Here is a 14,829-nt window from a genome sequence, read left to right as displayed (position 1 = left end):
TTAGAATTCCATATTAGAGTTCAAGAAATCTGCTATTTGACCCATCTCTAGTTAAAGGGATCGGAAAGCTACACATAAAAATGTACTGTATTTCCCCGAATAACGTCCCCCACCTAACTTTGAGGCTTCAGTTTTGGGGAAAAAATATAAAAAATGTTTAAATATAGTCCCTCCTTTACTTTACTTTTGCCACGGGTATTTTTTAGAAAAAAGGGGGGATTGTATTAGGATAATTAAAGCATTAGTTGGAGCTGAGATGGTCCAAATGTGGGAGTAACACAAGATACATAATTGGAGCAATAAAAAATAGGAGGTTAATGTAAGCACTGGTAAAACACAGTAACAGTAAAGTTGCCATAGCAGAATGCTGGATAATGTAGTTATGAAAAATACTAACTAAGAAAACCCTTTGATACACTTAGGAAGGCATTTGAGCATATGAAACTTTTTGAAGATACAAACCTCTGACCATATCTAGAAAAAATTAGTTTCCTCCATTTAACAAACAAAAAATGCATCAAAAATGTATTATTGCAGGTGCAGGCAGCCAGAAAATAATTGTTCGAAATCATGGTGCTCCATAACTTGGAAATCTTGTACAGGCATACCCCGAGTTACGTATGTCTCGACTTACGTAAATCCGTACTTACGTAAGCGATAACCGTATTTCAAATGATTACGTTAATTTTCGAATGCGAGCGCGAAGAAGTAGATATTCGCTCGTACAACCTATGGTAGAAAAAATATCGAATAGTTATAGAGTTTTTTACGTGCTAAAAATAACAAAGTGACCCATTTTTGTCATTCCTCGAAGGAAAATTCATTAATTTCTGTAGAAAAATCGCTTATAAATCCCAAGTCAGCAATCAACGTGAAAATTTGCAGTTCTAGCGATGGATGTGGTGGCGTATGTGGTTGCGCTCATTCCTGTACGATACAACTTGTTATACAGCAATTTCTGAAGCGCCAACGCAAAGGTTCGACTTACGTAAATTTCGACTTACGTATAGTCTGCCGGAACGCATCTCTTACGTAACTCGGGGGATGCCTGTACGTATTTTAGTTTAGTAATCTCCTTCAGTAAACTCTGACTCATCCAGTTGATTTCCAAATTTAAACCTCAAATGATTTGAGAGTAGCATGATTCATACATGGTAGGTGAGGCTTTCCTCTAGTACGAAGTTATTTTTTTTCCAACCAGTAAAGGATTTCCATAATTACAACAGTTCTATTTATGATTATATTTATCAGCGGTGCCTTGTACCATACTTGCTACCATTTGGTGATATCAAGGAGTTGTGAATAGACAAAGTCACATATACAGCGTATGCCTGTTTCAGTGAGTGGGAATCACATGGAAGGGAGTGCTTGGCAACACATTGTCAAAAGAACTCTAATTTACATGAAAAAAAATAGATAGAGCAAGGACCAAAAGTCTTTGCCACAATAATCATCTCTTCATAATATTAATCATCTAATTTCCTTCTAAGTAACTAATATTGCCCATTAATGGATGGTGATGTAACAAATAACACAGAATGCAGGTAAACATTAGTTTTGGAGGCAACTTTATGTTCCACTATGCATGCAAAAAATATAACCACACCAGCTGAATTGCTAACATTTTTGCCAGCTTAAATTTGTCAACCGCCTTGGAGTAATATCCAAATCTAATCAAGACTTCATCAGGTCAGTCTTGCACTGTACCAGAGCACTGGTAGGAGCTCATCCAGGCATGAAGCAGGCTGATAGGTACCACATTATGAATAGTCAGAGCATTGCAGCAGTGCTGACTAGCCATGCGGCCACTGCCCAGCCTGCTTGTCAGCATTACTGCCACTGCATTATAGTATTCACCGTATCACTAAGATGCTTAAAACAAACACAACCAAATATTTTGAACCATTACGTGCAGCTCAACTGAATGGCAATCTGGCTAATATTATTACAATTATAATCTCACTTACCGGGAAACACTGTCAGCCGTATGTCTGAAATGGCAACATCTACATGAGCACCAGTGCCTTCAGGTGTAGAACCTGCTAAAGTTATATCACATGGACTGAGAACCTAGGATAGAAAAGTTTAAGCAAATTAAAAAAAAAATTAACGAGCATTTATTCTTTCACAAGAATTGAACAAAAGGAATAAAAAACAATGAACATCACTTCAATTAGAATAAAGTATTTCACAAAGAGTCCTAAACCTTCAATTAAAAGATGTCACTAAGCTGAAAGTAACACTAAAAACCTAGCTCTTTCTTCATACATATGGAACTTAACCCTCATGTGCTGAATGTCGACAATAACTGATGAGTATATTCATATTCAAAAGACCTAAGGTAGGCTGAAGAGCTCTGTAGAGAGAGGTTTAAAATATTCTCATACTACTCGCAGCACAGAAAACATTTTGATTTTATAGGTGCCGGCAGGAAACGGTTAAGGTATATATTGATTAGCAAGCGAACAGCAGGATGTATACAAATAGAGCTAGAGTATATTGATGTAGAAATACTACAAAAGGCCAAACTAGGATAATCAGGGTGTGACTAGGGATTCCTGCATATGCACTATTTTTTTCTCACAAGGGGGACCATGTACCTTGCTCAGCCTTTGTCAATGTCGTATTTTTTATGGCATTCCGAATGACGAACACATCACTGAACTGGTTCCATTGAATAAGCCTTAGTTTGGCTGTAAATAATTAATTTTCATGTGGTAATTTTAACAAGCCTATTAAATTCCAAAATAGCGTGCCCCCCTCCGGATGGGCCAGTCAGTGTAGTGGTTAGCATCTTCGACTCTCACCCAGGGGACCAGGGTTTGTGGCTTCATCACAGCAATATATTTTGTAGTCTTCATTGTGATTATACGGCAACAAGTATTTCATTAATTTTAATTGCAGCAAGCATAGGCATGAGAAATTATTTTAAACATCATAATGGCATTTAGGTATTTAAGCAGTGTCATTTCAAACGTGGAGATATGGAGACTACACTTGCTACCCTCCTCAATAACATGCCGAAATATTAATGGGGAGCAATAACAGTGGCTTTTTTTTTTTTCGAAGAAATGATATTTGTAGGTGGTCCTCTTGTTATTATGCTGGAAGGGCTAAGGAAGATTTTTGGAACCAGCGAGCACAAGACACATTTGGCATAGTTATTGATTTAAAATAACCAAATTTTATTTCATCCTATTTGTTAATTGAAATAATATTTCAGAATGGTTCTTTTAGCACATGGGTACTTCGTAAGTAAACTCCCTTTGGAGTAGGGTGAATTACAAGTGTTCGAAAGATAGGGCAATTTCTATTCATTTTGTTTTCTTAGTTATAACATCTGCCTGCATATTGCTACTAGCCACGGCAGCTTAATGGCATGTACTCTTGCAAGAAGTGGTTTTTTTATTCGGAAATTGATCAGTATAAGCAATACAAAAAATTAACATTTTAACACATACTAGCCCTTGCTAGTGTAGTTGTCATATCTCCACTTTCAAAATGACGCTGTTTAAATACTTAAATGCATTATTATGATTTAAAAAATTCTATCATGTCTATGTTTGCTGCATTTAAAATTAATGAAATACTTTTTGGTGTATGATCCAAACGAAGACTACAAAATATTGCCGTGACAAAGCCCCAAACCCAGGCCCCCTGGGTGCGAGTCAACAATGCTAACCACTACACCAACCCATCTGGAGGAAAATTTGCTATTTTGAAATTATATAAGGCTTGTTAAAAGTCTGCATAAAAATTAATTAATTACAGCCAAACTAAGGCCCATTCAATGGAGCCACTACCAATTCAGTGATGTGCTTGCCATTCCTAAGGTCATAAAAAATATGACTTTGAAAAAGGCAGAGCAAGGTAAGTGGTCTCCCCTTGTCAGATCTTTTATTTCAACCTCTAAATTATTGCAATCAGGATAACCCTAAAAATTACGCCAAGGTTAGGACAGGATTAAAACAGAGAATTTTATTGGATATGCAGATAGAAGATGGATAAATAAACCATGGCTCTCACAAATAAAAAACAAAAATGGAGGAGAGGAAGAATGTGGACAAAGAGCAAGAAAAAATACCGGGAAATAAACAATGTCTAAGAATAGCTATGATACGGCAGAGAAGGCAAAAAGATAGGTGAAAAAAGGCAGTGAGAAGAAATGGAAGTTTCAGAAAGACTAACAAGTAGCCATGCCATATGCCATAGTAAAGTTACCGTATATCTCCGAATATAGTCCCCCTCTGAATATAGTCCCCCCCCAATTTTGAGACCTCAGTTTTGGGAAAAATTTTAAAATGCAAAGGAAGGCAATTTTTCTGTGGTTAGCAAGTTAAGATTCTAGAGTCGATAAAAACTATTATTTTCTGTGAAGATTAACAACAAATCTGTTCACATATTTTCCATCACAACAAAATAACTATACCTAAAACATGTTGTGATCCATTGCATGTATCAGTAATTTATAGTTCCTTAACCAGATGTAATGAAGAAATGAGAAAACTTTTTTAGCATCCAAGGCTATTGTATTATTTAAACATTCACTAATTATTAATATTTTTGATTTCCAAATGACTACAGACAATGTCAATATATAAGCTTTAACTTAAAGCCCATAAACAGTATTGCATTTGGCCCTGAAACTTCCTTAGATCCAGTGTAACACACCCATCAAGTCATCACAAATCCAAGTGACCTGAAGAATTTAGGAAATCTAAATAAAATTGTGTTAAATAAATTATAAATATTATAAAAATATTGCCATCAAATGCCTGCTAAGCAAAATAATTAAACTACAGGACTTACAAATATCAAAGTAATAAAATTAAGAAATAAACTTTTTCCAACAAACATTAAAACTGAAAAAATATGATATCAATTTTCAATGCCTCGTCGCGAATCATTGCATAAGTTACACAAAGAGCTTCTGCTCTGCATTTGCGCACAAATTCGACGATATTTTCCTCTAATTCTTTGAATCTGCCGCATCGAGACCCCCGAAATGACTTCCGCGATGTATTAGCGCTTTGCAAGCGCTGTGAATACTATGATTTACGGCTTATTCTGAAACGGCTATTTTGAAATTGGCATCGAAACTCCGTCTTTGATGGCCTCTAATCTGCCGCAGGATTGATCCTCATCTTTCTACTTGATCCATCACCTCACTGTTGAACGTAAAATTATTTTTAATAAAGAAAATATCGCGGAAATAATTGCGAAACGTTATGTGACGTAATTAATCGATCCTACTTACCCTGGCGAATTGAATAGATTCCTCAATAAATTGATAACACTTTAGAAGCTGAGTCGCTGGATTTCGATCAAATGCAGTAATGCCGGCGCTTCTGGTTTAAAGTCGTCGATTATTGCGCCTTTTCAGAAACAAATGAACATCACCTATTGCGCATTCTTGTTCTGTGAAGGCGGTAAAGGCAGTGGTTGTAAACACGAACCGCACGGGCACATAGCTACGGACGCAATGAAATGCTAAATCGTCACGAAAGGTTCACTTTATCTGTTTATTTTTCGCAATTATTTAAATCGTGTAACTATTAAATGAGCGACGGGTACATATATTATTGATTCAATTCTAGTGCTCGATTAATGTAATGATAGTGTGTGTTTAGTTTTCATTTTAATTATTTACTGTTTTGCGTCATTAAGTGATCAGTGTCGATTGAATTATTCTAACAATACTTTTCCAAGAAAAATTAACGGCTACGCGATGGATTCCGTGAAAACGCATATTCGATATGCTATTTGAATCGGAAGAATCGTATCTTTACAACATTTGTGGTAAAAATTGTCTTAATTTCCGGTAAAACGTGGCAGTATTTACTAATATTTCCGATTATAATCCTCATAAATATACTCAAATAGAAAGACTACGAGAACATTAGCCATTATTTATAACTTTATGGTCACCTTTAGTATTCTAAACAGGATTACACTCGATTATAGTCCCCCCCCCTTACTTTTCCGCGGCCATTTTTGAAAAAAAGGGGGGACTATATTCGGAGATATACGGTATTATTGGGTGGCAAAAGAGGACAAGCCATGTCAAAAAGATAGCCTAAAGTATGGAAGGATGCCAACAGAGCAAGAAGGGATTCAGAGTAGGTGGAAGGAATGCACGGAAGGTCTGTATGACAGCAGGAACAGAGAGGAGAGATTTAAAATAGAGGAGGAAATTACAAGAAGATAGGTGATGAGGGACATAGATGAGGATAATCTCAGACCAGAAATTTTGGACCAATGAATACAGAGAGGCCTTCAGCATATATGGGTGAGGATAGTGGTAGATGTGGAAAATTTCCCCTTCCGAGCTTCTGCATAATTTGGGAAAGGTTGGGAGAAGAGTTTTCATAATATTATGTAGGATTTATGAACAGGGGTCTTGGCTTTAGGATAGTATGAAGATAGCTCTAATTCTGCTACCATAAAAGAAGAAAGTCATTGAACACTCAGATCACAGGGCTATTAGCCTACAATTGCATGTGGTGCAAAGATATTAAAAAAAAAAAAAAACAACAGGGATGATGGGGAAACAATCATATAATTGGGCAAGGATTAGATCCCATTCAAGAAGAACAAGTCAGACCAAGATATGACAATGGTAATGAGGACCTTGATAGAAAGGATCGCAGAATATAACTTGAACATGTATGCTCGCTATGTGATTTTGAAATCATTTGAAGGCATTTGAAAATGGAGATCGGGATTAGATTAATAGGAATTCCTAAGAAAATAGGCTCAGATTAGAGGGATGAACAGAAGGTTGGAGAGAAAAGAAAAGGTCAGTCTGATCTGAAGGAGCCAATATGTTGACGTTAAAGATGGAGTATGAGAAAAGATAGGAGGCAGATTCCAAAAGAGGAACAACATTGTCATTGAATCTGACTGCAGAAGACATACATGTGGACACTGAAAGGTGGAAAGAAAACAGGACGCACATTTTTCAGGGTTATGCATACAAAGATGTTGTTAACATGGATGGCAGTGGAATATTTTATACTATATTGCCAGGAAGTACTCTCGCTGTGTGGGGAGGATGCCACAAAGGGAAGAAGAGCAAAGAAAGGCTGGTTGTTGCACTGTGATGCAACTCCAACAGCTATGAAAAGCTACAGCCATTTGTAATTGGTAAATACACTCACAATAGATGTTTAAAAGGAGTTCAATTCCTTCCTCGTAATTACTGTGACAATAAGATAACATGGATGACTGCAACCTTTTTCCATTAGTAGCTCATGTGTTTTGAGAGGCTTTTGGCTGGCTGAAATAGGTAAACACTACTTCTACTACATCAGTACGTGGTCCACAGCATTGAAGGGCTCAGATAAAAAATGAGCCTCCAAGTATTCATTATTTAATTATCAAATAATGAGTCTTTCTTCCACAAGTACTCATCAACCTTTACATGACAACATTATTTCACTGTCCCAAGCAGTAGTGGTAAGGAGGTATGGCCAAGTAATGATGATATAGTGTGACGGAACCCCTTATTTTGTTTTTTGTTGCCAAATGGTTTATTTTATTTTGTGCAATATAATTTTGTATTGCAATTGGTCGTATCGCTTGAATTGTATAATTTTCAAATCATGGTGGATCAGTGAACAAGCGAAAGGTGAAAATGTAGTTCGCTTAGTTCCCTGCTAACGTCGTCAGTGTATGTGCGAGGTGCAAACGACGTTAGTGCGGGGAACGATGGGTAAAGAAATGAGATAAAAGGCCGAGCACGGGCGAGAGACGAGAGAGACAGAACAAGGTGTACAGTCTGAACGCACCTGGAAGAACGAGGGTGACGCACGAGCAACGGAGGAGAGAAATTATAAGGCACTACAGCGGATTCGCACCAAAGAGGAGGAAAGGCTGAAGAGGGCCTTGAGTATTCTGCTTTGCATGTTCCTGGGTGCTGAAGGGGGTCGAATTTCTGGAGGAAGCACCGGCCACGTTTTGCAGACACAATCCGCCGTCTATTGGCCCGAGTGGCTTCTACCCCAGATCCTCGCTGCAGAATGGAAGCGTAAGTGAACAACGCCCCAATTCCCCTATTTTCCCCTCGTGAAGCTGGTCATAGCTAAAATAGTGTGCCCCCAAAAAAGTGCGTGTTTCATGCTCTCTCTCTCTCTCTCTTGTCCGAAGAAGAAGAAGGACCATTGTTTTTCAGTCAATCCCTCATTGTTCTCTGTTTTCTCAAAGTTGCATTGACGATAATTCGTCTTTCTCAAACAAAAACTGACATTGCTAAAGAGGGTTGATCTCTCTATTGTAAATGGGTTGCTATTTAAATTGCCTTAAAGACTAAAATACTTCTTTTGTTTTCAAAGGCATTACTTAATTGTTCTGAATTTCATTATTTAATCAATATTGCGTCTAAGGGTTTATTGTGTGTCAGGGTATATACGTGTTTAAAGGTAATTTTTGTGTTTTTTTGGGGGTATTTCGATGTCTATTGGGTTATTTTTTTTGTTGTTATTTTGTTAACAGTTCATTAAAAGTGATTTATGGTAAAAGGAAAAGAACCAGAATCTTATTATTTAAGGGGGGAGTTTGGTCACAGTACGCAGCGATTCCTCTGCCCCCCACCAATTTTACTAGCTTAAGTGCAAATCCAACGGCGCTGGGCGCCAGAAATCAGTGTTCCCTACCCCTGGATCGGAGGAGGGGAGTGGTAGATGAAGGCAGTGACTCCTCCGACTCGGGGAAAAACAAATACGTACGTGTCGTCTCGATTGCAAAATTCACTCGTCCTAACGTCTTCGGAGGAAGGGAGGGGGGGAGTTTGGGCAAAACCATACCAGGGAGACGGGACCGGCACAATAGGTACAAATTTTTGAAAACAGGATTTTCAATTCAAGCATTAAATGATATGTACTATGATTATCACAACAAATAATACCTCAACACATGATTTTCCCCCATAATTTGGGTTGTACTGACAAGATAGCAGCTTAAGACCTTGTACAGATCCACTAATAGTCCAATGATCATCCTTGGCTCTATATTTTACCTCACTCTCACACTGAAAAATAAAAAAGAGAAAAAGAAAATTAATGGTGCAATGCCAAATATTTCCATGAAATACTACCGAAAATGACATTTCCACAAATATGTAAACCTCATATACCATCAGAAATATCTCAAACAACAATACTACCATAAAATTACAACTCAGCAAACACATTATTAAAAAAATACTGTATATCCTCAAGCACTTTTCAAGAATTCAAAACTGATACTATTAATTCTAGTAGATTTGTACACCTGACTTCCTTCCACATTTAAGGTTGCAATGTCAGAATATAGAAAGTTAACCTCTTACCTGAGTATTAAAATCCCAGTATTGAAGCATATTTTATTTAGATTTAGGGCATAATGATACCCAATTTTAATGATGTACTATGAGTGATTAGGAAATGTTTATTTTATTGCATAGTAAAACCTCAGACATAAGACCCTCAGTTATGCTACGACCTCACTCAAACACCAACTTTTTTTGGTTCCATGAATAATCCCATATGAACTCATCAATTTCCAACCTCATTTACGACACTTTTCATTTGCACAGCGACCTAGGTTATGAAACTTAGGTACTTCTCCAGTCTCAAAACATGAAGTACCTCCATATAAAATCGTTTCAGGCTTGATTTTTTGGAATATTGCTATATCCATGATAAAAACACAAATGGTAATTTCCACACTATTTAATTTTACACTCAACGACCGACCATGGTTTCAACACTTAAGTGTCATTTTCAAGGATTTGTGTTTATATCATGGATGAAGTACCTCATTTATATATTCTAGGCTATATTCAGATAAATACAGTATTAGATGGAGCTGTGATGGTCCAAATGTTGGAGCAATACAAGAAACATTATTGAAAAAATAAAAAATAGGAGGGCAATGTAAGCAGGTCTGCAATTTCTGAGAAGTAGTAGAGGAGGCCAAGGCAAGACAGCTTTATTTTTAATTTTAGTATGTGTTCACAGTAATTTAGCTTGTGATCTGTCAAAATGCCTAGGCCTTTGATGGTAATGACTCAATTGAGAAAAAGGGAATTTGTTCTGTTGCTGAAGTTAGTAATGGATTTTTTTAGAGAAATAAAAAAATAATATTGCATTTACTAAGGTTCAATAGAAGTTTCCAGGTGTTGTACCAGTCAGAAACTTTGTTTAACGCATTAAAAAGTTATCTGTCATTATTTATTCACAAATTTAGCTCAAAAAATATTTCTTCACAGACTTAAGGCTAATTAAGTTATCAATAGAGGTCCGTGAAAGTGGTTTTATTTTTTGATAAAATTCATTTTAAAACTATGTGATTTCGGTGTAATAGAAAATCTTGGCGGTGTTATTATAATGCTACAATTTTTCCACGCTTATAGGTGTTTTATTATATTATGGTACATGTTTCATGAATACTTATACTTTTATTAAGCATTTTACGTAACATTTAACACAATTTAGACTTCACAAAATTTCTGATAAAACTATATGAAGGAAATGGTTCAAGTTATATTGCTTCAAGGTATATGAATGGATCAAGTATGTAGTCTTGGCGAATACGAACTGCAAACGGCAAATCCCCACTACCTTGTATGTGTATACTTCGACAGCCATTCCAGAATATTTGGATTGTCATGTTTCTCTACACTAAATGAAGCCTTTAAAATTGCTTCAGTAGTAGCAACAATAAGCTCCTCCTTCGCTTTCTTTGACTGAGTGACTGTGTGTTCAAACGATAGCTGTCGTTTTACAGGACCCTTTTCTTTCGCACGTTTATGTGCATCGCTACTGATGTGGTTTAACAACATGTCACATCTTTCAAATTCAAATATTTTACCGCAAACTTTGCACAGTAATACTCTTCTTTCACATAAAATCCTTCTGAGCTGAATGCACTTGCCCTGGTATGAGTGGTATGACTAGCTTTTGGCATTTTAAAATTCCTTTCCTTCATTCGATATTTAAAGCTGGAAACACAATAAAAATACCGTCCAACTGCAAAACACAATCACTCATATACTACGCTACGGTATAACATAGTACTGTATAACTTACAAACTGGCTGCAATGTTTCATGTCGTGGGTTGCCTTTCGATACCCCTACCCAGGTGTTCAGGGAAGGTAGGACAGCAGTTAGATACAACAAAATCACTTAGCTTTGATTACAGCTGTTGCCAATCGGTCTGGAAAGGCAGGGAAAGAAGTGCACATAGCAAAACATAATCGCATTCAAAGAAACTTGAAAAATTATTTGCCATTTATCGATCTTGAAGCGTCTAGCATGAGACTCTTTTTCACCTGAAGAATTAGATATTAGAATTGTCGAAATGATTTATTTGCATTGAAGCTCAGTGGAGAGCCTAATATCAGACGATCCGTCCACTTTTAAGGAGAACCCCCTCTCCTCCTATCCTTTCCGTTCCTTCCTTCCCTTTCCCCAACTGCTAGCGCTTCATGCTTTCAAATAACCATACGTGTCTATTAGGGATGGATGGATCCAGGATTTTTTTCGGATCCGGATTCGGATCGGATCCTTGATTTTTGGAGCCGGATCTTTCGGATTGGATATTTTCTTATCCAAATGCATTTTCAAACTCCTGCTGTTAAACGAAGTAATTATTCAAGTTCATTCTGGATACGTACAATCGAAGGAATGCTTTTTAGATTTTCATACACATTTCAATGTATTTATAAATTAAAAATCATTTTTATAGGCTTTCAAGTTGTTTTTTTTTTAAACATCTTTGCATGCTCAGGACCTAAACTGTTACGCTTGGGTTTGGAAATGAAAATAGGAAAAATCTTCGGATAAACCGCTGACCAGTGGCTTAGGACAAGAATCGCATGCGAAGGCACATTCGAAGAGAGAATCGGAACTCTTTCCACCCTCATGGGGCGTTGCATTCATTGAAGCTATAATTTTAAATTTCGGATCCAGATCCGATGTCTTCCAAAACTTTGGATCCAATGTATCCGATGAAGGGCAATATCCGCAGATATTTGGATCCGTAGTACCCGATCCGACCATCCCTAGTGTCTATGAATGTCTTTAAACAAATCAAATCGCCCAGTTGACAGCACAGCGCCGTTGACGGCCGCCGTGGTCTTCATGGCGCCCATTTCAATCTGGCCCGATGGTGCTCTGTCTACGGCATGAAATACAGGCAGCAGGCTACATTGAGGCCACTTTCAGACGAGACCACTTGCTCTGCCACGCCGTGTGCCGTGCCGTAAACGGCGGCTGGCAATTAGCCGTCTGAAAGCGGCCTTCTGTCCCCAGCCAGTGGCCGTGTTCAAGTCTACAAAATTTGTTAAGATAGGCCCACACTTAAGGTTTTCCTGCACCAAGTTATCCAATAACGCTGTCCACTGTGTCGCAGTGAGTCACCGGAATTACTGCTCGGCTTTGACACGTGTCGGGCCTGTGAGCTTATATCTCCGCTCTAAATTTCAAGCCACGGCAAAATTTCTTTCAGCACTTTATTGATTCAGAATATCTAATTCTTCAAGAGAGAAAGCGCATCTTTAAAGATATTTCGGAGGTTTTTTCTAAATGTGAATTGAAGAGAGAGGCTGTGATAAATTTAATGTCAAATTCCGGCAGATACATCACTACAGTGCTCAAAATCACGCGAATGCGATACACGCAAGACAAAACAAGCCAATTGACCTCGGAATTGTAATGAGAGAGATCGAATGAATGTCAGCAGCTTTAAACAATGAAGGCTTAGGCTTTAATAGATTATGATTCAATAGAGTGTGATTCTTTCGCTAATTTACTGAAAATTCACAATAAGGGCGAAATTTCATTTTTATTTACCGATTTCGCATTATTTTGTGTTATTTCACATTATTACGTGATATTGCATCTCGCAAATTTCACTTATCTCCATTGATCATCTTAACTCTGCAAAGCAGAAAGCTTTTATTTTTAACAGAACGGTAGTCAACATGAATAGCCTTGGAGAATAACGCATGTCATCAGTTGCAACGTTATCATTGAAGTCAATTTCGTGGAGTGAAAGATAAGGTAGTTCCTCTTGCTTTAAAAGTGACCCAAAACCATTAGATCAAATTTAATACAGAAAGTGTCTGGTGTTGCGATCAGAAGAGGGAAAGCAAAAAATTACAAGACGAAAAATCACGTGGCTTGTGAGTCGATGTCTTTGAATAGTAGCAACATAACACACATAGCATCATGGATTGTATCCACCATCAGCGAGAAACAGATCATACCACCTGATTTTTCAAAAAAATAAGCAACTTTCCATTCCTAACATCTGCTACCCTGTTCGTATGACATTTTTAAATAAATAGCAAATACATACACATGTATTTGACTCATCTGCCTCATACGCTTTCCGCTAAAAGACCTCATTAGAATTTCTGTTGTGACATTTACAATGCTAAAATAGTGCATAACAAGTAAACAAAGAAATGTACACCATAATTTCAAGGTAGTAATCAATATGCACCAGTCATAGCCATACTGATTGTGTGAGATGGCCAATGGCTTTAATTGTACCTCATATAGATTCATGGATGGCAAAAAAAGTTCTTTACACTAAAAGAGCATTTCTATACAGAGACAAAATGAGTAGCAAATACAAAAAATGGAGTACCGTATTTGATGGCATATAAGACACACTTTTTTCCTAAATTTGGTCTCAAAAAAGTTACATGCATCTTATATGTGAAGGACACAGATTAATTTTCAATAGTGAATGCTATTTTTAGCCTAGATAAAGGTATCGACACATAACTTTTCCTACAACTGCCATAATTACTTTATCAGGTTTAACTAAATTTTTGCCAGCAAAAATATAGCTCAAAAGAGAGAAAAGGGATGTTTTCCTTCCAACGATGCACCATTCCCATCAAAAAATAAATGAAACTAGTAGCGCTCACTCCGCCCTCAGTGCGGAGAAGTGGGGAGTAGGATATAGTACAACATTTTACTACTCGTTCAACGTATGACGCCCAACACACAGCCTACATACATTTCGGTATCGGTGCTTAAAATTATTTGTTTAAAAAAATACCCTGGAAAATATGATTACAGGAAACAAGAGATTAAGCTATACAATTCAGTATAAACTAGGAGTTTAAACTATGCCAAAGTGCAAGAAAACAGAGCAGCAGCAAGGCATTTCAGTCCATCACCTACCAAAAAAATGATACATACAAGGCGACTGCAGGAAAATCAACTGAAGACTGCTAGAAAACAAAAACATAACCTTTGATGCCCAACTCCAACTTGGCCTAAACTTGAAAATGGTAAAGGTTAGAACTAAAAGAAACCACATTTTCAGTTATTGTGGTACCGCACTGTCGTGTGGACTACTGAATAATACGGTATTAAGAAAATACGGTAAATCGTAGCAAAATATCTTACCTCGAGTATTAAAGCTTCAGTGTCAATATTACTCGTGTCTGCAACCAGTACAATATCAAGCATTTCAACTTTTAGGTTAACATGAATTGATCCACTGCTAGGTTCTTCCACTTTAGGAGGTGACACAGAATAACTCCTCACTTCTGGCCCATGTATTTCTTCTTGCTTTTGTTCTGAGCCAGAAAAAAAGGCACCAACCTCTACCAGGTACGCTAGGCAGACAACCATTTCAAAACCAAAGATGCGAACATCAGCTGAAATAGTATCAAAAGAGATGATTTGTACAGTTATAAAACACAGAACCGACTATAAGCCCCGTGCTTTTCACATTATTAACAAAATGATCAACATTATAAGACAAACCAAAAACAACAAACACCCACATGTTACATTTTTACAGCTTTATGACAGGAGGACATA

General features: G+C 37.2%; 1 protein-coding gene across 1 annotated transcript in view; it reads right to left on the bottom strand.

Annotated features, from left to right (window-relative positions):
* The window catches only part of LOC124159790 (vacuolar protein sorting-associated protein 13), a 295,602-nt gene that overhangs the window by 149,491 nt on the left and 131,282 nt on the right, over positions 1 to 14,829 (bottom strand). Inside the window, exons 27-29 of the mRNA XM_046535708.1 lie at positions 14,410 to 14,663; positions 8,906 to 9,028; positions 1,968 to 2,070 (exon numbers count right to left, since the gene is read on the bottom strand). Of these exons, the coding sequence (XP_046391664.1) occupies positions 1,968 to 2,070; positions 8,906 to 9,028; positions 14,410 to 14,663 (480 nt within the window). The remainder of the gene's footprint in view (positions 1 to 1,967; positions 2,071 to 8,905; positions 9,029 to 14,409; positions 14,664 to 14,829) is intronic.

Source organism: Ischnura elegans, chromosome 1 (assembly GCF_921293095.1).
Source record: "Ischnura elegans chromosome 1, ioIscEleg1.1, whole genome shotgun sequence".
Lineage (NCBI taxonomy): Eukaryota > Metazoa > Arthropoda > Insecta > Odonata > Coenagrionidae > Ischnura > Ischnura elegans.
The sequence above is the reverse complement of the archived record's forward strand: the minus strand, read 5'-3'. Positions and strand labels throughout refer to the sequence as shown.